Source organism: Salvelinus fontinalis, chromosome 23, assembly GCF_029448725.1.
Source record: "Salvelinus fontinalis isolate EN_2023a chromosome 23, ASM2944872v1, whole genome shotgun sequence".
Lineage (NCBI taxonomy): Eukaryota > Metazoa > Chordata > Actinopteri > Salmoniformes > Salmonidae > Salvelinus > Salvelinus fontinalis.
The window spans coordinates 31,613,863-31,638,211 of record NC_074687.1 but is presented as its reverse complement, the minus strand read 5'-3'; the positions used below and the strand labels follow the sequence as shown (position 1 = coordinate 31,638,211).

The following is a 24,349-nucleotide window of genomic DNA, read 5'->3' as shown; positions in this document are numbered from 1 at the left end:
CACACACACACACACACACAGACCTGACTCACCACTGAAAAACACACCGCTCACACACTCCCCTCTCCCTCCTTTCCACTCTCTTTCTGTCTCTCACTATCTTTTCCCCTCTCCATTTCAGATGGTTAACCTGCTACTGGCTAAGGGAGCCAACATTAATGCCTTCGATAAGAAAGATGGCCGCGCCCTGCACTGGGCAGCATTTATGGGTGAGACATATAGACATTATAGAGTGTACCTCTCTGTACCAAGTCAGCCTCAGGCATTCATATCGTCATTCGTGAAATGGAAATTATATGTATGAGTCACCTAATAGTCAGAAAACAGAGCCAAACAACATTGGTTGCTTTCTTGTGAGATTTCTCATATTCCTGAACATTTGATGGAAACATTATGATTTTGAATGGTTACTTTCTTGTAAGATTCCTCATGTTGCTGAACATATGATGGTAATATTCGTTTTTGAAACGGAGAACTGTACAGTGAGTGTGCTGTGGTGTGCCCCCTGCAGGTCATCTGGATGTAGTGTGTCTGCTGGTCAGCCAGGGGGCAGAGGTCAGCTGTAAGGATAAACGTGGTTACACCTCTCTACACACGGCCGCTTCTAACGGTCAGATCGCTGTGGTCAAACACCTGCTCAACCTGGCCGTGGAGGTATGGGGAAATGGACACACACATACATACACACATACATACATACATACATACATACATACATACATACATACATTGGTGGATGTTGACTTGCTCTCCGCTCCTCTGTGACTGCAGATAGATGAGGCCAATGCGTTTGGTAACACGGCTCTGCACTTGGCCTGTTTCAACGGTCAGGATGCTGTGGTCAGTGAGCTGATAGACTACGGGGCTAACGTCAGCCAGCCCAACAACAAGGGTTTTACCCCCCTGCACTTCGCTGCAGCCTCCACCCACGGAGCCCTCTGTCTGGAGTTCCTGGTCAACAACGGGGCTGACGTCAACGTGCAGGTGAGGATAGACACTGTTTCTATCTTGGAGAGAATGGATGGTCTGACTAGCTAGGTTTCCATCAATTTGTGGAAAGATTTTCAAGCGAGTATTGTAATATTCGCACAAAAATATGGGAATTTTACCAGCAGTGGTGTGTTTCCATCAAACTGGCTTCTTGTAGTGCAAATAAAAAGCACTTTGTCGTGTAACTGTTCATTGACCAAATAAAAAGCAGAAGTTCTATCAGACTTTTTAACTCTATCAATGGTTATAACGCTATCAATGGTTATAACGCTATCAATGGTTATAACGCTATCAATGGTTATAACGCTATCAATGGTTATAACGCTATCAATGGTTATAATGCTATCAATGGTTATAACGCTATCACTGGTTATAACGCTTATCAAAATGTCTGTGATAAACAGCAAATGTGGCCACTGGCACATGCGCTCCAGCCAACAGCTGGTAGATACAGTGCAGAGTGTACATGATGAGATTATGTTTAAGAGCAGGATCATTTTTATTTGTCAATTGGGAGCCAAGCACCGATCATCATGTCACCAGCTTACAAATGAAGACCCTCAATATTTATTGGAAAGCAGCATCAAGCTCATCACCGTGCACTTTCACCACCCTGTGAAGTTCATCACAATTTATTTAATCTGTAGCCTAATAAAGTGTGCATGCTTTTCCAAGTCGTAGCAGGAGGACCATACAATATAGCATTGTGTGTCGGCAAGTTTACTGCGTCATGGTTATTCTATCAACTGCCATTTGTCGGGTGATGGTTAATGACTGTCTCTGGATCGGTCTTTCTGTGACTGACTCTCCTGTTAGTCTTTATGTCAGTCTATTCCACTGCTGGTATCACTCGCATATTTTTTCTCTCAGAGTCGGGATGGGAAGAGCCCCCTCCACATGACAGCTGTCCACGGCCGCTTTACTCGCTCCCAGACACTCATCCAGAATGGTAAGACCTGTGTGTGTGAGTTAAGTAGTATTATTGTAAGTATCCTTATTAACCAAGCTCTCTGTACTGTAGGTGGGGAGATTGACAGTGTGGACAAGGATGGAAACACTCCTCTTCACATCGCTGCTCGCTATGGTCATGAGCTCCTCATTAACACACTCATCACCAGTGGAGCCGACTGCACAAGGTGTGTGTGTGTGGAATGGATGCTTGGATCCCTTTTCTTTCACTTGTTTTGGTGTAATATATAGCAGTACAGCATGTATTTATAGTAAAGACCTCCTCTTGCTCTCTGTCTCGCTCTCTCTGTCTCGCTCTTTCTGTCTCGCTCTCTGTCTCTCTGCAGACGAGGAGTCCATGGTATGTTCCCTCTGCACCTGGCTGCTATGAACGCCCACTCGGACTGCTGCCGGAAGCTGCTCTCCTCAGGTAACCTACCAGCACCGGCACAAAGCATTGGCTGTGTGTACCCTGTTTTACCCTCTTCCTTGGACGAAGGACAGGAATGTCTTACTGCTGCTTTCCAGTCCTGAATTCCTCTACAGGGGGAACAATTCAGCCTGGGTCAGATTGAAGTCACATTGTTCCTCTAACAGCAATACAAGGCAATGGGCATACAAACACAGGCAGGCATTGGGCCAGCATACAGAGATGGTCTGATCAGGCATTGAGCCAGCATACAGAGATGGCCTGATCAGGCATTGGGCCAGCATACAGAGATGGCCTGATCAGGCATTGGGCCAGCATACAGAGATGGCCTGATCAGGCATTGGGCCAGCATACAGAGATGGCCTGATCAGGCATTGGGCCAGCATACAGAGATGGTCTGATCAGGCATTGGGCCAGCATACAGAGATTGTCTGATCAGGCATTGAGCCAGCATACAGAGATTGTCTGATCAGGCATTGAGCCAGCATACAGAGATTGTCTGATCAGGCATTGGGCCAGCATACAGAGATTGTCTGATCAGGCATTGGGCCAGAATACAGAGATTGTCTGATCAGGCATTGGGCCAGAATACAGAGATTGTCTGATCAGGCATTGAGCCAGCATACAGAGATTGTCTGATCAGGCATTGGGCCAGAATACAGAGATTGTCTGATCAGGCATTGAGCCAGCATACAGAGATTGTCTGATCAGGCATTGGGCCAGCATTCAGAGATTGTCTGATCAGGCATTGGGCCAGCATACAGAGATTGTCTGATCAGGCATTGAGCCAGCATACAGAGATTGTCTGATCAGGCATTGGGCCAGCATACAGAGATTGTCTGATCAGGCATTGGGCCAGCATACAGAGATTGTCTGATCAGGCATTGGGCCAGCATACAGAGATTGTCTGATCAGGCATTGAGCCAGCATACAGAGATTGTCTGATCAGGCATTTCTAGCGGTTTCTCTCCTTGCAGACAAGAATTTGGCTAAGCCAGTGCTCCTCTTGAAATAAGAGGCCTGATTGTTTGATAGATACTGGCAAACCTTTATCTAGAGACAATTTTGGCTCCAGTCTGGAAGTCTCAGGCTCTGTTTGAAAGGAGCTGTGCAGTTTCATTTGACTGTGGGGTCAGACCCATACGGTAGGAGGAAGTTGAGCTCTGTGAGGGCTCTGAGGCCTCTACTGTAGGAAAACAACAAAGGCCTTTGATGTTGAGTGATTTACATGAGCTGGAGCACTCTGCACAGTTTTATTTGTGCTGAGGAGACAGCCGGCTTGAACCGCAGGGTTAGAGGGGTGGTTTTAAGGGCAATATTCATAGCCTTCAGTATCCATAGCTGTTAACCCCCCTCCCCCTTAATTGACTAGAATGGTTTGACCCAGCATACTCCGATTCTAGGCAGGACCAAAGTGTGACAGCGTGATGGGGATGCAAATAGAACTCTGCACGAACACTCCTTAACTTATAGCATGCTTCCCCTGCCTACAGTCTTTCTCTCTTTCTCTGTTTTGTGTGCTTTCAGAGTAGAAGTACGTGTACAAGTCAGAGTATTAGACTATATCTCAGCATGTGTGTTTTCTAGCCTGCCTGTCTCTCACCTTACCTCACCTTGTAATCCTGTGTGTTTTCCTGCGTTAACAGCCGTCTCTTTCTCCACCTCCCTGTCCCTTGTGTCTCTCCCACTTTCTTCCTCTGTCTGTCTTCCCTGCTATGTGGCTGTATGTTGCCTCTCTCTCTGTGTACATCACCACCTGTAGGAAGGAGGTATGGCATAATGTGTCCCCTCAGTAACGACCCCTCGTCCTCGGCCCTGTCTGCAGGCTTCCAGATCCACACCCCAGACGCACTGGGGAGGACCTGTCTACACGCTGCCGCCGCTGGGGGGTGAGTCTCTCTCTCTCTCTCTCTCTCTCTCTCTCTCTCTGTATGTTTGTGTGTGTGTGTGTCTGAGTAAGATAAATACCTGCACACTATTGTGTATGCTCCTGTACATTATTTCAACATTTCTGTCAGAAGGGCTTCATCAGTTGTTTGTGTCTGTACATTTTGCTTCATGTCACTGTACTCTTCAAAACAGAATTTGTCATGATTATAAAATGTCTTCTCCTCTGTCTCGTTCTGCAGTAATGTTGAGTGTGTGAAATTGCTTCTGAGCAGCGGTGGGGACCATAACCGGAGGGACAAGTGTGGCAGGTGAGTTCTCTTAGAGGGCAGGTAGAAGGGTGGGGGGAGGTCTGAAGAAGGGGCAGATGAACAGGGCCTTAGTGGGGACAGTGAATTGGTGTGTATGGATGACAGTTGTTGAAAGCTGGTTCTTACTGAACTGAGGACCCTGCTGAAAGGAGATCATGGAGAAAGAGAACAGAGCTTAGAGTGGTGGCTGCATCCGTTTGTGGTCTTTTTCTGTCAGTTCCTCTCCAGTTCCTGTGTAGGTGTGTTTGTGTGGTCACAGCCACTCAGTCCTCTGACTCAACACTTTAGTTAACTCTCTTCAACCTTTTTAGATCTCTAAAGTGTGACTCAAATCAATGTGCAGGCATTTAACACTGTCCTCCTGTGTGTGTGTCTCTCTCTCTCCAGGACCCCTCTCCACTATGCGGCTGCCAGTCGTCACTATCAGTGCCTGGAGACCCTGGTGTCGTGTGGGACCTGCATTAATGCCACTGACCAGTGGGGGCGCTCTGCCCTGCACTACGCAGCTGCCTCCGACCTGGACAGGAGGTGAAACTCCCTGACCAGACTTAGTGACGAATCCTAACTTCCGCATGAGAGTTAAATTCCCACTTGTCTCCCATTTACAGCAATGCATGACTAAGTGAACATTTGCCTTACATGCACACCTCACCTGCCACGATGCGTGCACGAGCGTTGCAAAATAAATGTACACTTACTTGTTATTCAATAATTTCACCCACACCTCTCACTCATGTGAACGAGCGTCTGCATAGCCAAGTGCCTAATAGAACATGGTTCTAATTGAGACGCTCGATGCGCTGAGAGTCCCCTCATTGGTTATCAGGAAGATACAAACACACGTGGATGCTTGAGAGATTCATTAAAGATGACTAACTATAAACTACCTAGGTGTCTGTACGTACTCGGGATGGGCACAGTTATTCGAATATCCGAACGGACGTTAGTATTCGATCACGTGTAATTATACATTTTTATTTTTATAGTTTGTCAACTGTCAACAGCCTACAGTTCTGAGGACGCACAAAGTAATTGTTTTATTTTCAAGTTAATTTTCTCTCGTGTTGCGCTTTACATGAAAAGGCATCCAGTGCATTTCACCCTCCAGTCAGCCCTGACAACTGTAGCCTGCTGTATTTTCCCCACTTCAAATAGCCTAGTGATAACAGGCACACATCTAACGGAGATTTCACAATACCTGACACAGATCAATGCAGAAAGTTTTTGGAACGGACTCTATCACGGTGAACATCAGACATCTCTGTTACTCTGTTGTTAGCTGAAAACTACCAGAGAATACCAATACCAATACCAGGATATCCAAAGAAATGTCATGATATTATTCGAATAGTGAAGTCATTTCAAATGTCCATGCCAAGTCTGCTGCATAGTCTGTCCAGTGTTCACACCCCTGAGTAGTCTAATACCAGGACATTCAGACTAGCACAGCTGTAAACGCTAGATGACCCTGAATACGAACCCTGAATAATAGATGGAGGGTCCATCTAAACCCCATTTTTCCCATAGGTTTTATTGTTGCATAAGCTATTGTCAGAAAAAATGGTATATTGAGAATGTCTTAATATTTTTCTGCTGTGTGTGTCTTGTGAAGGCGACGTCAGGCTCTGGAGCCAGAGAGTGAAGGGGTCCAGGCAGAGAAGGAGAAGGAGGCTGCACTGTGAGTATACTATTTTATTTCTAGGAGTATTACTCCCTCTATCTGAGCATTCAGGTAGTCAGTCAGCACAGACTATGACTCAGTGCAAACCGTGCCTCTGGTTCTAAGTGTTGTAGAATGACCCTCTCTCTCTCTTTCTCTACTCCGTGTACACAGACCAGTTCAGACAGATAATACCTTCTGTCATTGTCTCTCAGCTTGTTTGAATAGCTTTTGCATATGTCTGTTGAACATGTCTGACTCTCTCTCTCCCGCATATCATCTCCCAGTCTGAGGCTTTGTTAACTTTTGAAGTAACCTTTCATTGTTGTGTTTGCGTCTGACGATATTGTGTCTTTTTGTACTAGATGTCTGGAGTTCCTGTTGCAAAGTGGTGCTACTGCCTCTCTGAAAGATAAGCAGGGTTATAGTCCTGTCCACTATGCTGCAGCCTATGGCCACAGACACTGTCTGGAGCTGGTGAGTACACACACACACACACACACGCTTATGCAAAATCATCTGCGCGTGTACAGCCACACATGAAGAAAATCTATTTTTTGGGGGTTATATAATCTAGAGATGGCTCTTGTCATTTGCCCCATCTGCTAGTTAATGGAATCTGTGTGTAGAGCTTCAACTACAGTCTCACAAGATATCGCCAATACACACAGCTCACAAATACCACTTACCGAATTCAAATGATTTGTTTTGATGTGAACTGTGTAGTCTGTGGTTGTGGTTTCAGCTGTTGGACCGAGACGAGAGTCACCAGGAGGACACAGAATCTCTGAGTGCCAGGAGCCCCCTGCACCTCGCTGTGAGTCAGTATCATACGCAGGCATACATTATCACATATCCACTCTAGCCATGCATTATAATGGGGGTTTTCTTCCTGATCTTTTGACCTGAGCAGGAGAAAGACTAGTTATTTGGTCAGGGCACATGGTCAGGAAAAAATGGATAACTGGCATTATCACATACATACAGCCATACCACAGAGTATACATCGCAAGGACTGTGTCTTTGAAAGCCAACAGCTGGCATGTGTGTAATCAGTCTGTGTCTCCCCATCCTCCAGGCGTACCACGGCCATGCCCAGGCTCTGGAGGTGTTGCTGCAGGGGGAGAGGGAAGTGGACCAGGGGGACGAGGCTGGTCGTACTCCTCTGGCCCTAGCGGCCCTCAGGGGCCACACTGACTGTGTTCACACCCTCCTCAGCCAGGGGGCCTCGCCACGCACCACAGACACCAACAGGGGACGCACCCCTGTACACCTAGCAGGTAATGGAGACCAGTTTGTGAGAATTTGAAATACTATTTTGTTTGTGGTCCGTGTCACAGGAGGTTGGTGGCACCTATATTTGGGAGGATAGGCATGTGGTAATGACTGGAGCTGGAGTGGAATGTTATCAAATACATCAGACACATGGTTTCCAGGTGTTTGATGCCATTCCATTTGCTGCTCCATTCTGGACGTTATTATGATCCGTTCTCCCCTCAGCAGCCTCCACAGGTCCGTGTGCACTAGATCTGTACTCAGTTTCCTCTGTCTGACTTTCTCGCTCTCTCTCTCTCTCTCCTCTCTGTCCTTAGTGATGAATGGCCATACTTCGTGTGTACGCCTCCTGCTGGACGACCAAGACAGTGCAGACCTGGTGGATGCTGCAGACTCTCGGGGACAGTGAGTTGACAAATCCATTCCTCTATCCAGCTATTGTACATCTATTGGATTGGTTTTAGAAATATGTTGACCATTCATGTACACTGAACAAAAATATTAATAGTACTTCTGAAGTGTTGGTCCCATGTTTCATCAGCTGAAATTAAACATCCCAGAAATGTTCCATACACACAAAGCTTATTTCTCTCAAATTTTGTGCACAAATTTGTTTACATCATTGCTAGTGAGCATTTCTCCTTTGCCACACCTGTCATTCACAGTTGTGGCATATCAAGAAGCTGATTAGACAGCATGATTATTACACAGGTGCACCTTGTGCTGGGGACAATAAAAGGACATTCTAAAATATGCTGTTTTGAAACACAACACAAGGCCACAGATGTCTCAAGTTTTGAGGGAGTGTGCAATTGGCATGCTGACTGCAGGAATGTCCACCAGAACTATTGCCAGAGAATTGAATGTTCATTTCTCTGCCATAAGCTGCATCCAACTTCGTTTTAGAGAATTTGGCAGTACATCAACCACGTGTAACCACGCCAGCACAGGACTGCCAGATCCAGCTTCTTCACCTGCGGGATCATTTGAGACCAGCCACTGGGACAGCTGATGAGACTGGGTTTGCATAACCAACGGATTTCTGCACAAACTGTCAGAAATGTCTCAGTAAAGCTCATCTGCGTGCTCGATGTCCTCACCAGGGTCTTCGATGTCCACTGGCACACTGGACAAGCTCTTCATGGATGAATCCCAATTTCAACTGTACTGGGCAGATGGCAGACAGCGTGTACGGCATCGTGTGGGTGAGCGGCTTGCTGATGTCAACGTTGTGAACAGAGTGCCCCATGGTGGCGGTGGGGTTATGGTATGGGCAGGAATAAGCTACGGACAACGAACACAATTGCATTTTATCGATGGCAATTCGAATGCACAGCGATACCATAACGAGATTCTGAGACCCATTGTCGTGCCATTAATCCTCCTCCATCACTTCATGTTTCAGCATGATAATGCATGGCCCCATGTCACAAGGATCTGTACACAATTCTTGGAAGCTGAAAATGTCTCATGTCACCCATTGAGCATGTTTGGGATGCCCTGGATCGACGTGCACAACAGCGTGTTCCAGTTCCCGCCAATATCTAGCAACTTCGCATAGCCATTTAAGAGGAGTGGGACAACATTCCACAATCAACAGCCTGATGAACTCTATGCGAAGATGTCGTGCTGCATGAGGCAAATGGTGGTCACATCAGATACTGGCTTTCTGATCCACGCCCCTACCCTTTTTTTTAAGGTATCTGTGACCAACAGATGTATGTCTGTGTTCCCAGTCATGTTTAGTCCATAGATTTGGGCCTAATGAATTCATTTCAATTGACTGATTTCCTTATGTGAAATGTAACTCAGTAAAATCTTTGAAATTGTTGCATGTTGTGTTAATATATTTTTATTTAGTATAGTTATAAAGGGACTGGATAGGTATACGTTATATGGTAATATCTTGCGCTCACCTTTCTCTCTGATAAGCGAGGTAAAATTTGGGCTGTATTGCTTATACTCATCTAATCCTTTCAGATCTGATTGGATGGATGGAAGTAATATGATGAAAATTCCACCGAACCTACAATACTAGTACATGGGCTTTGATTTGGGATTGTGTATGTGTCTACCGATCTGTTTGTCCTACTCTGACTGTCACCTCTCTGTCCCTGTCAGGACTCCTCTGATGCTGGCGGTGGCAGGGGGACATGTGGATGCTGTGTCTCTGCTGCTGGAGAGAGAGGCTGCTGTAGACACAGCAGACAGCCAGGGCCTGACCGCCCTGCACCTTGGGGTGAGTGTGTGTGATTGTACTGAATTCTGGGTAGCTTGTAACATTACATGATCTCTTTGTTCAGTCTAAAAGTTTAAAGGTGATCTCTGTCTCGTTCCCATTTTCTCCTCTCTTTCTTCCTCCTCCTCTCCCAGCTGCTGTGTGGTCAGGAGGAGTGTGTCCAGTGTCTGTTGGAGCAGGAGGCCTCTGTGTTGCTGGGGGACTCCAGGGGCCGAACAGCCCTCCATCTGGCTGCAGCGAGGGGCCATGCATCCTGGCTTGCTGAGCTGCTGAGTATCGCTTTTTCTGAACCGCCCACGCCCCGCCTCCGAGACCACCAGGGGTACACCCCCCTGCACTGGGCCTGCTACTATGGTCAGTCACTAGACCTACCTACTACATTGGGCCTGCTACTGTGGTCAGTCACTAGACCTACCTACTACACTGGGCCTGCTTCTATGGTCAGTCACTAGACCTACCTACTACATTGGGCCTGCTACTGTGGTCAGTCACTAGACCTACCTACTACACTGGGCCTGCTACTGTGGTCAGTCACTAGACCTACCTACTACACTGGGCCTGCTACTGTGGTCAGTCACTAGACCTACCTACTACACTGGGCCTGCTACTGTGGTCAGTCACTAGACCTACCTACTACACTGGGCCTGCTACTATGGTCAGTCACTAGACCTACCTACTGCATTGGGCCTGCTACTGTGGTCAGTCACTAGACCTACCTACTACACTGGGCCTGCTACTATGGTCAGTCACTAGACCTACCTACTACACTGGGCCTGCTACTGTGGTCAGTCACTAGACCTACCTACTGCATTGGGCCTGCTACTATGGTCAGTCACTAGACCTACCTACTACACTGGGCCTGCTACTATGGTCAGTCACTAGACCTACCTACTGCATTGGGCCTGCTACTATGGTCAGTCACTAGACCTACCTACTACACTGGGCCTACTACTATGGTCAGTCACTAGACCTACCTACTGCAGGCCTGCTACTATGGTCAGTCACTAGACCTACCTACTACACTGGGCCTGCTACTATGGTCAGTCACTAGACCTACCTACTGCAGGCCTGCTACTATGGTCAGTCACTAGACCTACCTACTGCAGGCCTGCTACTATGGTCAGTCACTAGACCTACCTACTGCAGGCCTGCCTCAAACCATTAATTTTTAGTCAATCTCCAATAAGTGTGCCTTAGGATTTTGTTTCTACTTGTATATTTGATGTGAAATACATTTTATGTTGGCATGTTCTAATAATCTTTTGAATGTGTGTCCAGGTCACGAGGGCTGTGTGGAGGTACTGCTGGAGCAGAAAGGTTGTCGATGTATCGATGGGAACCCCTTCACTCCCCTGCACTGCGCTGTGTAAGTCTTCACATACATGTACAAATTGCACAGTATTGCCCATAGATGTCAGTGTTGACTGTGTTTTGCCTCATGGACAACAGTGTTTACATTCTGTGTTTATCTTCCCAGGGTGAATGATCATGAATCCTGTGCCGCACTACTGCTGGAGGCCATGGGATCAGACATCGCCAGCTGTAAGGATGCTAAGAATAGGTAGGTCGTCACCAGTGGTAGAAAAAGTACCCACTTGTCATACTTGAGTAAAAGTAAAGAAAGATACCTTAACAGAAAAGTGAGTCACCCATTAAAATACTACTTGAGGAAAAGTCTAAAAGTATTTGGTTTTAAATATACTTAAGTATCAAAAGTAAATGTAATTGCAAAAATATACTTAAGTATCAAAAGTAAAAGTATAAATAATTTAAAATTCCTTATATTAAGCAAACCAGACCGCATCATTTTCTTGCTTGTTTTTTTATTCAGATTGCCAGGGGCATGTTCCAACACTCAGACATAATTTACAAATGAAGCATGTGTGTTTAGTCAATCCGCCAGATAAGAGACAGTAGGGATAACCAGGGATGTTAACTTGATAAGTGCATCAATCGGACCATTTTACTGTCCTCTTAAGCATTCAAAATGTAACGAGTACTTTTTTGTGTGTCAGGGGAAAATGTATGGAATAAAAAGTACATTATTTTCTTTAGGAATGTAGTGGAGTAAAAGCTGTAAAAAATATAAATAGTAAAGTACAGATACACCAAAAACTACTTAAGTACAAATACTTTAAAGTATTACTTAAGTACTTTACACCACTGGTCGTCACACACCCGATTCAGATACATATTGGAGTTGCCCTGGATCAGATGGAGCTGTATCTAACACAGCCTCAATCTCTAAACTTCTGTGTTCTCTTCCTCCTGCTTTCCTCTCCTCCCACATCCTCCCCTTTCTCTCTCAGGACTCCCCTCCATGCTGCAGCATTCTCTGGTCATGTGGACTGTGTCCAGCTGCTTCTGGCCCATGATGCACCTGTGGATGCTGTGGATCAATCAGGGCGCAGTGCGCTGATGATGGCTGCAGAGAAGGGAGGAGTGGGTGCTGTAGAGGTGCTGTTGACCAGTGCCAACGCCAGCCTGGGTTTGGTCGACCAGAATGGCAACACAGCCCTCCACCTGGCCTGCAGTAGCGTGAGTGTCCACTAGGGAGATTTCTCTCCCCATTTCTTTGACATGACATTTGTACATACCACATACTAAACTCAGCAAAAAAAGAACGTCCACTCACTGTCAACTGTGTTTATTTTCAGCAAACTTAACATGTGTAAATATTTGTATGAACATAACAAGATTCAACAACTGAGACATAAACTGAACAAGTTCCACAGACATGTGACTAACAGAAATGGAATAATGTGTCCCTGAACAAAGGGGTGGTCAAAATCAAAAGTAACAGTCTGATGTGGCCAACAGCTGCATTAAGTACTGCAGTGCATCTCCTCATGAACTGCACCAGATTTGCCAGTTCTTGCTGTGAGACGTTACCCCACTCTTCCACCAAGGCACCTGCAAGTTCCTGGACATTTCTTGGGGAAAGGCCCTAGTCCCCACCCTCCGATCCAACAGGTCCCAGACGTGTTCAATGCGATTGAGATCCGGCCTCTTCGCGGGCCATGGCAGGACACTGACATTCCTGTCTTGCAAGAAATCACACACAGAACGAGCAGTATGGCTGGTGGCATTGTCATGCTGGAGGGTCATGTCAGGATGAGCCTGCAGGAAGGGTACCACGAGGGAGGAGGATGTCTTCCCTGTAACGCACAGTGTTGAGATTGCCTGCAATGACAACAAGCTCAGTACGATGATGCTGTGACACACCGCCCCAGAACATGACGGACCCTCCACCTCCAAATCGATCCCGCTCCAGAGTACAGGCCTCGGTGTAATGCTCATTCCTTCGACGATAAACGCGAATCCGACCATCACCCCTGGTGAGACAAAACCACGACTCGTCAGTGAAGAGCACTTTTTGCCAGTCCTGTCTGGTCCACCGACGGTGGTTTGTGACCATAGGTGACGTTGTTGCCGGTGATGTCTGGTGAGGACCTGTCTTACAACAGGCCTACAAGCCCTCAGTCCAGCCTCTCTAGCCTATTGCGAACAGTCTGATTAATGATGGAGGAATTGTGCATTCCTGGTGTAACTCAGGCAGTTAATGTTTCCATCCTGTACCTGTCACGCAGGTGTGATATACTGATCCTGTGCAGGTGTTGTTACACGTGGTCTGCCACTGCGAGGACGATCAGCTGTCCGTCCTGTCTCACAGTACGGACATTGCAATTTATTGCACTGGCCACATCTGCAGTCCTCATGACTCCTAGCAGCATGCCTAAGGCACGTTCACACAGATGAGCATGGACCCTATGCATCTTTCTTTTGATGTTTTTCAGAGTCAGTAGAAAGGCCTCTAGTGTCCTAAGTTTTCAGAACTGTGACGTTAATTGCCTACCGTCTGTAAGCTGTTAGTGTCTTAACGACTGTTCCACAGGTGCATGTTCATTAATTGTTTATGGTTCTTTGAACAAGCATGGGAAACAGTGTTTAAACCCTTTACAATGAAGATCTGTGAAGTTATGTGGAGTTTTTTCTAATTATCTTTGAAAGACAGGGTCCTGAAAAAGGGACGTTTCTTTTTTTGCTGAGTTTATTTTTACAATCATAGTGCATAATATATTAATTTTGCTTCACCCTCTTTCAGGGAAAGGAGGATTGTGTTCTGTTCATCCTGGAGAGGCTAAAGGACACTGTTCTCATAGGTGCCACAAACGCAGCACTGCAGACGTAAGTGTTCGTCAGAGATAGCCCATGGTTAGTCTAGGAACCGAGAACCAAATATTATGTCCGCTAGCTACCTGAATTTATTCTGGGGTGGAAATGTCTAGCCCCTCCCCACTACAGAAACACTACAAACCTTCTGATTGGTTTGTCCCTCCCAGGCCACTCCACCTAGCAGCTCGTAGCGGTCTGAAACAGGCTGTCCAGGACCTGCTGTCCAGGGGGGCCAGTGTTCAGATGTTGGATGAGAATGGTAGGTCTTAAGGTCTGGTCTGGGCATGAATCAGTACCAGTGCGTTAAAGGGATCTAACTGCATGCTGCTATTATATCAGCTGCCTGTGGTTCTATGGTGTTGGCATGTCTATGTACATCAGCTAGCTACAGCGGTCTGTGTCTGTCTGTACTCTGGTAGGCTCGAGAGAGAGTGGGTGTGCGCACGCAGCTAACTGGTTTGTAGCTCTCTGTCCCAGTTCCACCTATCAAGTATTGTTTTCCTTATCTATAGAATGAATTAGGTTTAGGTTGTACGCATTCCCTGTCTGCTTGTCTGTGTACTGTCTGCGCTGGCTGTGTACTAATGGAATGCTGCTTTCTCCCGTTGTCCTCCCTTCCCTTGTCCCCCTACCTCTCTCTGTTTTTCGCTTTGCTCTCCCCGCTTCTTCCATGTTTCCTCCCCCCTCTTTCTCTCTGTCCATCTTCCCTTCTCTCTCCCTTCCTCTTCCCTACTTATCTCTCCCACCCTCTTTCTCTCTCCCTATCCCGCCCACTCTCTCCATTTCTCTGCCCTCCTCTCTCTTCCCCCAGGTCTGACGCCTGCTCTAGCTTGCGCTCCTAGCAGGGAGGTGGCTGACTGTCTGGCTCTCATTCTGGCTACCATGATGCCTTTCTGCTCCCCTTGCAGCTCCGGAGTCCCCTCCCCAGGTTCCCTCCTGAGGGCCCTATCCAGGCAGAAGGGTTCGCGGGACCCTCGTAGCCCCAAGGCCCCCTCTGGCCCCTCCAGCGAGGGAAGTGCCAGTCAGGGCACCACTGAAAACGACTCAGACTCAGAAACCTTTTGACCCTGACTCTTATCAGACTACCGGTATGTCTGCAGAGCCGCAGTTTCCCACCACCGACCACCCTGAATCCCTCGCTTGTGTCCCAAGAGTAGAACCTGTGTGGGTGCTTGTACAGGACTTTGTCCCTCCCCTAATGGCTGGAGCTCAACCTCATGTGATCCTACCTGCTGGTGTTTCTTATCTAGGTACTCTGTCTCAGCTTGGCTATCTATGACAGCATCTGAGACTTTTCTAATTAAAGCCATTTTGTTTGTATGAAAAGAGGACCTTTTTTAAAAAGTTTATTTTGGTTGATTGATGTACCAAATATTGACATAGTTAACACAAGTATGTATATTTGTGTCAGGGTTCATACTGATCTACCCAGAGCACAAACCAACTAAAGCACAATTCTAGAATTCACTTAAGTCTATTATAAAGAAACATGGTGGAATGTGCATGAGGCGGATAGAAGTGGTACCATTTCAACTTCTTGTTTCCACACCAATAGAAATCACCCACATCAACTGACCTGGAAAAGCTCTGGGCTGTAGCTTTTGGTTTAGCTGACTAGGACCTAGAATTGTTCCTGTCCCTAGTGTTACAGGACCACAATGTTTCAGTAGTTTACATGCTCAGTTAGATCAGGTCTCCAGTGAAGAGGTTGACAACGGTACGGTATTTATTAACTCTTATATTATGGTACAAAATACTGCTTGCACTTAAAATGTAAAGGAGAGCAGGACCTTGACCACTCTTCTCTCCATCCCCATCTAGTCTGTCTACCTACCAGCAATGTGCCAGTCTAACTTGTCCAGTGCCTTGTTAAACCTTTGTATTCATTTTTTTATTTCAATTTTCCAAAAAAAAGCGTACGCATTTCTGGTGCGTGTGGTGTCTTCAATCTGTATCGCAGAAGTTCAGCTTTACATTTAAAGGCAATGTTCCTGCTTGAGCAGAGACTACCTTAACATTTCTATAGCGGAATCTGTCACACTTCAACTGTACAGATTGAGTATTATGGGTGTGTGAGACTGAGATTAGAGTTGATTAACTCTTGGGGGGGGGGGTCATGTCACTTCTAACCCTGGAAAAACACACCAATGTTTTTACACTCCTACGATCAGAGACGTGTGTATGTCTGCAACAATATGTCTAACAAAATGAAGTTCTGCTTTTGTACATTCCGTATGTCATTGTAAAGCACAGCCTTGTCTGTAATAACTCTACGCCAGAGCACACACTTTTTAAAAAGCACAGTGTTAGTTTAAACGCCTCAAGGCTTGTTGATAATGAAAGTAACAAGAGATTGGGTCTGTATCCCAAATGGCCCCCTATTCCCGACAGTGTAGTGCACTATAGGGAATATAGCCATTTAGGATGCTGCCATGGGTCAGTATTATGATGCCAGAAGGAGCATCACACCACCAGTCAGTTGTGACAATCGGATCAGATTGATTTTCATACCAGTTCCTGATGCAGTATGAAATGCTCAAGGCTGTTTGTCTTTTTATGAATGAATTGTACAATAATATAAAAATCTTTTAATTTAGTGCTGTGTGTCATGTCTGTACTTTTCTATTTGATGCCAAAAACATGAGAATGGATCCTCCATTTCAGCCTTGGAACCCTCAAATGCCTCTACATAGATTGTAAGGAGTCAACATACCGGTAAATCAATTCTCACTACATGTAAGCATTTGATGGCGAAGTCTACAGTCTATTCAGGACATCTGAGCTGATGAACAATGACTATCTTCATCTATGTAGTTTTACAAGATGGGACAAACACAACATCTCATTGACACTGAGGTTTAAAACATTTGTGAAATCAGTGTTAATCTTTAATTACATACTCTCTGTACATTTACATCACATTGACCACCAAGTAAGATTTATTTTTCCAGTGCCATCTCACTGTGCCCGCGTGAAACAGTTTGACACATCAAGATCATTAATCCCATCAGGGAGATAATCATGATTAAGTTCTTTCCATGCCAGGATAAACTCCGGCCTATTATTAGGGCCCAGCTTTTACTGGACAGTCATGACTTCCAATAATACTGAAGAGTCACTCGTTTACAGTCTAGTAAATAGTATTATTATTATGGAATGATTGAGTCGTTGTATACTGGCCTTGCATTACTCTTCATCAATCCATCCAGTATGCTTTTATAGTTCCTTATTGGGCAAAGGGTTTTTCTGCATTGTGTTCTGCAGCTAGCAGCGGAGCCCCAGACCCGTTTATGCTGTGGTGCCAAACATGCCGTGACAATGACATAGGAATTGGCTACACGACACAAACAGATCTGGGACTCAGGCTAGCTCCCTGGTGTCAGTTAGCAGTTGACCCCTAGACCTGTCCAGTGGTCAGGCACCATGAGGAAGTATTTGTCCATGGCCTCACAGAAACGGGATCGGTACAGCTCCGGAGACACCACTGTGGGCATCTTACCTGTGAGCGCGACACAAAACACCGCAATTTTCATTTACAGGAAGAAATCAAGAGGTCTTTGTATAATAAACGAACTACTAGAGATCTCAAAGCTAAATGTGAAAGGACACAATCTTAAAATAGACTTCAAGGACTAATGTAGGGGGATGGTGGTGTCTGACATGAATTACCTTGCCCTCCCAGGATCCCTGTGGATTTCACCACCATCTCCAGCTTCTTATCCCATGTGAATGTCCGAATGTAATCTGATACAATGGAAGGAATGTTTCTTTTATAAATACATCACATTTTTTTCTGTAAGCACCAGCAAACAGTTAATCTATGTTTAACAATTATCGATGTTATAGCCAATGAAAATACATTTTCAAGTTTGAAAGCTTTTCTCGCACCTATGATTCCCACCACCAGCTGGTCTGTGGTGTCATCTCGTCCAACCAGCAGAGAGTAGTCTATGATCAGGTGACTAGACAGGAAGTAGGCATCACTGTGTATGGCCGCCCTCAGGATGGCCTTGCAGTGGGCTCTGATGTACAGAGGGTTGTCATGGACCAGCTTCAGTAGGTTCTCATCCAGCAGAACCACCTAATATAGAATAATGTACGCCATTTAGCTGATGATTTTATCCAAAGGTCATTTATCCACAGGTTGTTATTTCAAAAGAGAATGTGTTCTCAATGACATACCTGGTCAAATAAAGATACATGCATAAATAAACAAAGCTACTGACTGTACAGTGAGTGCATACATTTATGTTGTATGTGGCCTCAGCGGGAATCAAACCCACAACCCGGTGTTGTTAACCCGTGCCATGCTCACCTCACAGCTCTCCTTCCCAGAGTCGGTCTTAACATTGCGGTTCCTCAGAGAACCCTTGAGGTCGAACACCTGGGCCATCTTCCTGCCATAGAACAGGTTCTCCATGACCAGCAGATCCAGCTTCTTCTCAGAGTTGTTCTGGGAGTTCTTGTAGCCGATCCGGTACACACCCAGGATCTTAGCCAGGGCAGTGGGTCGCTGTGGGACAGACAGGGGGTTTAGGATAGGAATGTGTTCTAATCTCAGAAAATAAACATCCATCACACAAACAATAGGACAACTCCTTGAAAAACATTTAATAAAGTCATTTATTTGAGGAAATCCAATTTAACACCAAAATAGTTCATTATTATCTATTTAAGTCAAATGTAACTATATGGGTAGTGTAGTTTACCTTCTGCTGCACAGCTCCGGTGATGTAGGTGAAGTAGTGAGGGGCAAAGTCCAGGAAGGACTGAACCTCTAGTCTGGGCATCTGCTTCAGGATGAATCGGTCATCTGAGTGAGGGAGGGAAGGAGAAAGAAAGAGAGAGAGGGACAAAGAGAGCAATAGGTATAACCACTAGTAACCACAGACAAATAAATAGCACTACAGGTGGGTGACATGGACTGCACATATTTAAAGGAGTTATCTTGCCCCCAAATAGGACTTCCTGGTAAATACAAGTTAAATAAAACAATATAACTCTGGTGTTGACGGTCACACCTTCGGTGGCGTAGAAGACGGCCCCAGATTTGCCGCCGCGGGCCTGCCAGTTGACGCAGTGGGAGAGCGAGCGGACAAAGTCATCCTCCGTACTGTCCATGATCTCCTCTCTCATCTTGTGGAACTCCTCTGCATAGTAGATCCTGCAGTAGAACTTAGCATTGGCATCAGAGAACTCTACGAATGAGAGAGAGAGAGAGATGAATGACTAGGCCCTATGCTTGTTATTGAGAGAAAGTTTACGGGCTAAGCACTTCACAGGTAACGCCATCCCAAAGGGCACATAAATCCAATGAGAAACACTCACGTAATTCGATATGAGGGTTTCCGGCTGACTTCTTGTGCTTGTCTCCTATGTCTGCATCTTCTGTTCAAAGAAAAATAAAAAGGATGATAGGAATGCCATTAGAACAGAAATGAACTGAGGTAAAAAAAATACTTTCTAGCACCCCCCTCCCATGTTGCCCGTTTACCCTGAGAGGATCCACTACTCACTGAGAGGGTCAGCGTCCATGCTGCTGCGGCACGGACCCATCTGGGAGGAGGCCGTCTCATTGGGCTTGGCTGGGCTGTTCTTGGCCCGGCTCTCTCCGGAGCTACACACCGACAGGATGAGACGAGGCATTATACATCAGGTAACATACACACAGTCAACATCAGCAGAGTTCGTGTGTACCTGATGGTTTGGGTGGTGTCCTCGCCTCCAGCCTTCCCCGTTGTCTTTGACAGCTCATCCAGAGCGGTCTTATACTCCTTACAGCTAGAGGTCAGGCCGAGGTCATTCAAATAATATTAGAACATCATAACCACTATAACGACAATAACTTTAGAACAACAACAAGACAACATAACACATCAGTGAGTAAGACGTGCAGAGAATGGAGAAGAAATAGAGCGGAGTGGTTACCTGAGAGCGAATGCAATGATGGAGCTGGGTTCTCTCTCACACACGGCTATGGGCACTCTCTCATGCTCATACATCAGGTAATGCTTGTCTGGGTCACTGACAAACAAAGATCACAACAATGTCAGAAAACATACAGGGCTCAATAATACAACACACTAATCTGTCCATTATACAGAGGATACAACCTGGGGTTGGAACCGATTCAGGGAACAGAACCAAAAACCGTAAAATAACAAAGTTTTTCGAAGAACAGAACAAAAGGGATCTATACTGTTCTGAAACAGAACCGTTATTTCAGAAGCAGGGGAACTGGTTAATAGCGTTCTTTTACATTCCAGGCATTTTTTTTTAAGGCCCACAAAAAAGCACCTCTGCATAGCCCTCACTGTCACTCAGAAGCATATTCCAGTGTCTGCCTGCCTGCTGAAAATCCTTCCCAGTGTTTGTAGGCTACCTGCCCCTCCCTCCGAAGCATGCATAGTTTAATGTAGCCTACTGACGTTACGGCAAGCGGTACCGAAGCGCCAAGTCTAGGTCCAAAAGGCTCCTTAACAGCTTCTAACCCCAAGCCATAAGACTGCTGAACAATTAAACCAAATGGCCATCCAAACTATTTACATTGACACCCCCCTTGGTTTTTACACTGCTGCTACTCACTGTTTATTATCTATGCATAGTCACTTTACCCCTACCTACATGTACAAATGGCCTCGACTAACCTGTACCGCCTGTATATTGCCTCAGTATTGGTAAGGTTTTGTATTCAGCGCATGTGACAAATAAGATTTGATTCGATTTTTTTAAATTCAGAAATTAGATTTTTAATTAGATAACGGATTCACTTTTCCAATGATAGTTAAGGCTATTATAGTTATGACGTTTCACATTGGAGTTATTAACTACAAAAAGACGTGCCTTCTATTTTAATTCTGGTGCCGCTCTGAACACACAAGCTTGTTAGCTAGGTAGCTTGTTAGCTAGCTCTGGTCTAGCTCTCAAACTCTAGATGGCATTATGTGTAATGTAATGGAACTCAGAGTCATGATCAAGGGCTAGCTCTGGTCCAACGTTAGTTAAGCCAACTCTCTGAAGTTCAAAGACTTTCAGAGATCCTTCATTGAAGCCGCTCCTCCGTAGGTATAATTCTGTGGGCCTAGCTAATTCAGATAATGCATGTCATAACAACAAGATGCCCAGCGCTCTCCTCGCCTGCAAAAATTCAGTCGCATGTCACACCCTACACTACACTTGTCTGTCCAATGCATGTACATAGAGCAGCTTGCTATGGAGCAGGCAAGCTATCTACTGGTGAAGAAGTGTAATGTTGAGCTAGATGTAAAAAAAAAAAAAAAAAAAAGGTTTGAAGACAGAAAGGAATGATATAAACCGTTACTTTTTGGGGGTTCGAACTGGTTCACAATTATTTTGATGAAAAAAAAAATGGTTCTGTACAGAATGAAGACAATTGGAAAATTATTTTGGTTCCGACCCCTGGATACAACGGACATTTGTTATTTAGGCTTTCACAGTGCCCAGCCCCACCACAAAACAACACAACAGCACAGGTTCAGCAGCAGAGCAGTGCAGTGCTCTGGAGCAGGTTAGGGGTTAAGTGCTTTGCTCAAGGGCACATCGGCAGTAGGTGGCACCTGATATAGTGGTGATTTTTCCCGTCAACACTGGGATTCAAGCTAAACATTACAACAAAGTAAGAAAATGAACAGGGCTCAATATAGCATTATATCAAATGCTATCTTATATGGCTGATCATGAGTCAATTTATACCACAGGCAAAAAGCTTATTCAGATGTGAAGGGCATACTGTACTCACAATGGGAATGGGATGGGGTTGTAACTGTTGCCTGGCAGCAAGTTGGCTAGAATTGCCTTCATGGTGGACTTCTCTTTCACCTGGCTGTCATTGGAGCCCAACAGGTGTCCATCAAACACATCTAGGAGACAACGAGAATGGAGTTAGAGACCAGAGAGGTCTGTATTTAGATACATACTGTAGATCTAGAGAAAGTGAATGGTAAGCATATGTAGGGGGTTGTGTTTGTGATTCTACAGGTGTGTGTGTGTGTGTGTGTGTGTGTGTGTGTGTGTGTGTTCACCCTCTGGGATGCTGACAGAGTCCTGGTCAGGAAAGGATGGTCCAGACGAGAGGGGTTCTGAGCCTGGTTCCCCTGGTGATGGTAACGTTAGCAATGACGACCCCGAGCTCGAGGGCAGGGTAGTGAGGTGACGGTCCTCTGTCAATCGAAAAACAGACATGCCCATCAACTACTGTCAACCAATGAGAGAAGTACTATAGCATTCTGACTGAAAGCTGGGGAAAAAATCCCCTCACCTTTGTCACCATTTTGTACCACAGGAGAGGGGTTGCGTGGAGAAGACTCCAGAACACTGGTCTGTTAAACAAAATAAATACGTAACATTCCATCCTTTATGTTACACTAAGTCCTTATCATATATTAAGCTCATCCTATCATTTGAATTATATCAGGTATATATTGCACTGACCTTGCTGTCGTCTGTCTGTCTGTGTCTCCCAGGGCTGGCTGGGACAGACAGACGTTTCCTGCCCTTCTCCTGCTGGAACAGGTCCTGCAGCCTGGAGGTTAAATGGTTCAACAAATTAATTATATGAGATCAAAAATGAAGCCTAGTACTAGACTAAAAACACTTGTTTATTGGAGATTCATTTATCTGTGTCTAGGAAATCGCCCCTAACATTGAAAGCTGCTCCAATATCAGTGTTCTCACCTGCTGTTCCAGGACTGCAGTGTTTCACACAGGCTCTGTTTCTTCACTACCACTGATTCCAGTACAGTCTGGAGCTGCTGGGGAGAGTCACTACCACAAGCCTGGAGACGAGCCTGCAGCTTTTCTATCCAGCTACGCAGCTCTGCCTCCTCCATCTGAACACGCACAAAGAAAACTGATGGGAACCATGTGTTTGATAACTTTCCATTCAATCATTATAAATGAGCCCGTCCTCCGATTTTAAGTGACAACACTGTTGCAAAGTCAGCCTCCACTGCACTATACATACACATGAGACATATTTGGAGTGTAGCTCCCACCCTTCGAGGGGGAACCTACGTCTTTCTGTGCAAACAGGTCCTCCATCTTCTCTTCGCGTGTCTTGCTGAAGGTGTCCGTCTTCAGGGAGGTGAGGCGGTCCTCTATGGCCAGGTACACCTGATTCACCCTGACAAGAGGGAGAGGACGGAAAAGGACTGGTCAGAACTAGAAAGAAGGTCAAAACTAGTCAAACTAGATTATTCAGATTCGTCAGTTGGAGCCTGGTCCCAGATCTGTTTGTGCCAACTCAGAGGACAATAACCATAGGACTCCGCTATACAGCACAAATGGCAGGTAGCCTAGTGGTTAGAGCGTTGGACTAGTAACGGAAGGTTGCAAGATCGAATCCCAGAGCTGACAAGGTAAAAATCTGTCGTTCTGCCCCTGAACAAGGCAGTTAACCCACTGTTCCTATAATAATTTGTTCTTAACTGACTTGCCTAGTTAAATAAAAGGTAAAATATAAATATATATTTTTAAAAACAGATCTGGGACCAGGATACTTAAGGCCATGGTAGACAGACAACAGGTAGACAGTTACTTCTGTGAGAAGTCCTTGAGGTCCTGCTGCATGCTTCCCTTGGATGGCCCCTGGTTCCTGATGAAGATCTTAGGAGGAGGGAGGCAGATCTCCAGCAGTCTCACTGAGATGTAGCTGGGGGTTAGACAAGTGGAATGGCATGGGCATATACAGGTTGAAGATGTTTTGAATTGATGCAAAAATGATAAGAAAAAATTGTAAGACTGATAAATGATGGATAGATGTATGAATGGATGGCAGGTTGGATGGATGAAAATAAAAGACATGGACTGTGTTTCCCACCTGAATGAGGCCACCATCTGGTTGTAGGAGAAGTACTGGTGGTAGTCTTTGTGGATGGAGTGGCCACAGGGTTCAGCATTAGCCCTCCTGGTATACTGGTGACCATAGAACCTCAGCTCCAGGTACTTAGCAAAGGACATGGACCACGAGTCATTGGACAGGGGCACCACAGGAGTCACCTACAGAGACAGCAGAATACAAGGATCAAAGCTCTGTGAGCAATAGAAGCTAAGCAGACCTGGACAGAAGCTTTTTGCTCTAGCCAAAAACTGGCCATTCTGATTAGCAAGAATTTGATTAGTTGAACTAGGTGAGCTCGCTATTAACTAAAACAAACAGTTAGGTGTGATAGCTATAGAGCAAGTCCTGGGGTTAGTCATGGAACAGATAAGGAAACGCAGATTAACAAGTTACTGTACCTGTTTGCATATGCGGCACCAGGAGTAGTTGAGGATGGTGTGTTGGTATCCAGGCACAGGAGAGTCCAGCTCCTTCAGTACGATCTGAACACAGCCACTGCCATGGACAAACCGCCGCACATGGTGCACCATGGGAGTCTCACAGAACATACTAGGGCACTGATAGGATGGCCTTT

The 24,349-nt window shown here is 45.7% G+C and overlaps 2 protein-coding genes across 11 annotated transcripts in view; one reads left to right on the top strand and one right to left on the bottom strand.

The window, feature by feature from the left end:
* Positions 1 to 16,512, top strand: part of LOC129821131 (serine/threonine-protein phosphatase 6 regulatory ankyrin repeat subunit B-like) — a 28,754-nt gene extending 12,242 nt beyond the window's left edge. Inside the window, exons 6-27 of one of the 3 annotated variants that reach the window (XM_055878463.1) lie at positions 122 to 209; positions 512 to 654; positions 772 to 984; positions 1,861 to 1,939; positions 2,012 to 2,126; positions 2,286 to 2,368; positions 4,194 to 4,257; positions 4,498 to 4,566; positions 4,954 to 5,094; positions 6,179 to 6,244; positions 6,592 to 6,703; positions 6,972 to 7,043; positions 7,305 to 7,506; positions 7,819 to 7,906; positions 9,623 to 9,740; positions 9,875 to 10,094; positions 11,019 to 11,106; positions 11,218 to 11,301; positions 12,050 to 12,278; positions 13,846 to 13,928; positions 14,084 to 14,175; positions 14,728 to 16,512. In XM_055878463.1, the coding sequence (XP_055734438.1) occupies positions 122 to 209; positions 512 to 654; positions 772 to 984; positions 1,861 to 1,939; positions 2,012 to 2,126; positions 2,286 to 2,368; positions 4,194 to 4,257; positions 4,498 to 4,566; positions 4,954 to 5,094; positions 6,179 to 6,244; positions 6,592 to 6,703; positions 6,972 to 7,043; positions 7,305 to 7,506; positions 7,819 to 7,906; positions 9,623 to 9,740; positions 9,875 to 10,094; positions 11,019 to 11,106; positions 11,218 to 11,301; positions 12,050 to 12,278; positions 13,846 to 13,928; positions 14,084 to 14,175; positions 14,728 to 14,981 (2,703 nt within the window). In that variant the 3' untranslated portion in view covers positions 14,982 to 16,512. Of the gene's footprint in view, positions 1 to 121; positions 210 to 511; positions 655 to 771; positions 985 to 1,860; positions 1,940 to 2,011; positions 2,127 to 2,285; positions 2,369 to 4,130; positions 4,258 to 4,497; positions 4,567 to 4,953; positions 5,095 to 6,178; positions 6,245 to 6,591; positions 6,704 to 6,971; positions 7,044 to 7,304; positions 7,507 to 7,818; positions 7,907 to 9,622; positions 9,741 to 9,874; positions 10,095 to 11,018; positions 11,107 to 11,217; positions 11,302 to 12,049; positions 12,279 to 13,845; positions 13,929 to 14,083; positions 14,176 to 14,727 lie in introns of all 3 variants that reach the window. The other 2 variants (XM_055878462.1, XM_055878464.1) reach the window with 2 other exon arrangements.
* Positions 16,513 to 16,758: 246 nt separating this feature from the next.
* Positions 16,759 to 24,349, bottom strand: part of LOC129821128 (1-phosphatidylinositol 3-phosphate 5-kinase-like) — a 28,873-nt gene continuing 21,282 nt past the window's right edge. For 4 of the 8 annotated variants that reach the window (XM_055878448.1, XM_055878451.1, XM_055878450.1 and 1 more), the window contains 20 exons: positions 24,174 to 24,345; positions 23,755 to 23,933; positions 23,473 to 23,586; positions 22,950 to 23,058; positions 22,611 to 22,765; positions 22,368 to 22,458; positions 22,195 to 22,255; positions 21,959 to 22,096; positions 21,676 to 21,796; positions 21,494 to 21,535; positions 19,845 to 19,940; positions 19,614 to 19,697; positions 19,433 to 19,533; positions 19,245 to 19,304; positions 18,938 to 19,114; positions 18,626 to 18,729; positions 18,232 to 18,429; positions 17,805 to 17,997; positions 17,586 to 17,660; positions 16,759 to 17,415 (listed from right to left, as the gene is read on the bottom strand). In XM_055878448.1, the coding sequence (XP_055734423.1) occupies positions 17,300 to 17,415; positions 17,586 to 17,660; positions 17,805 to 17,997; positions 18,232 to 18,429; positions 18,626 to 18,729; positions 18,938 to 19,114; positions 19,245 to 19,304; positions 19,433 to 19,533; positions 19,614 to 19,697; positions 19,845 to 19,940; positions 21,494 to 21,535; positions 21,676 to 21,796; positions 21,959 to 22,096; positions 22,195 to 22,255; positions 22,368 to 22,458; positions 22,611 to 22,765; positions 22,950 to 23,058; positions 23,473 to 23,586; positions 23,755 to 23,933; positions 24,174 to 24,345 (2,386 nt within the window). In that variant the 3' untranslated portion in view covers positions 16,759 to 17,299. The remainder of the gene's footprint in view (positions 17,416 to 17,585; positions 17,661 to 17,804; positions 17,998 to 18,231; positions 18,430 to 18,625; positions 18,730 to 18,937; positions 19,115 to 19,244; positions 19,305 to 19,432; positions 19,534 to 19,613; positions 19,698 to 19,844; positions 19,941 to 21,493; positions 21,536 to 21,675; positions 21,797 to 21,958; positions 22,097 to 22,194; positions 22,256 to 22,367; positions 22,459 to 22,610; positions 22,766 to 22,949; positions 23,059 to 23,472; positions 23,587 to 23,754; positions 23,934 to 24,173; positions 24,346 to 24,349) is intronic. The other 4 variants (XM_055878452.1, XM_055878456.1, XM_055878454.1 and 1 more) reach the window with 2 other exon arrangements.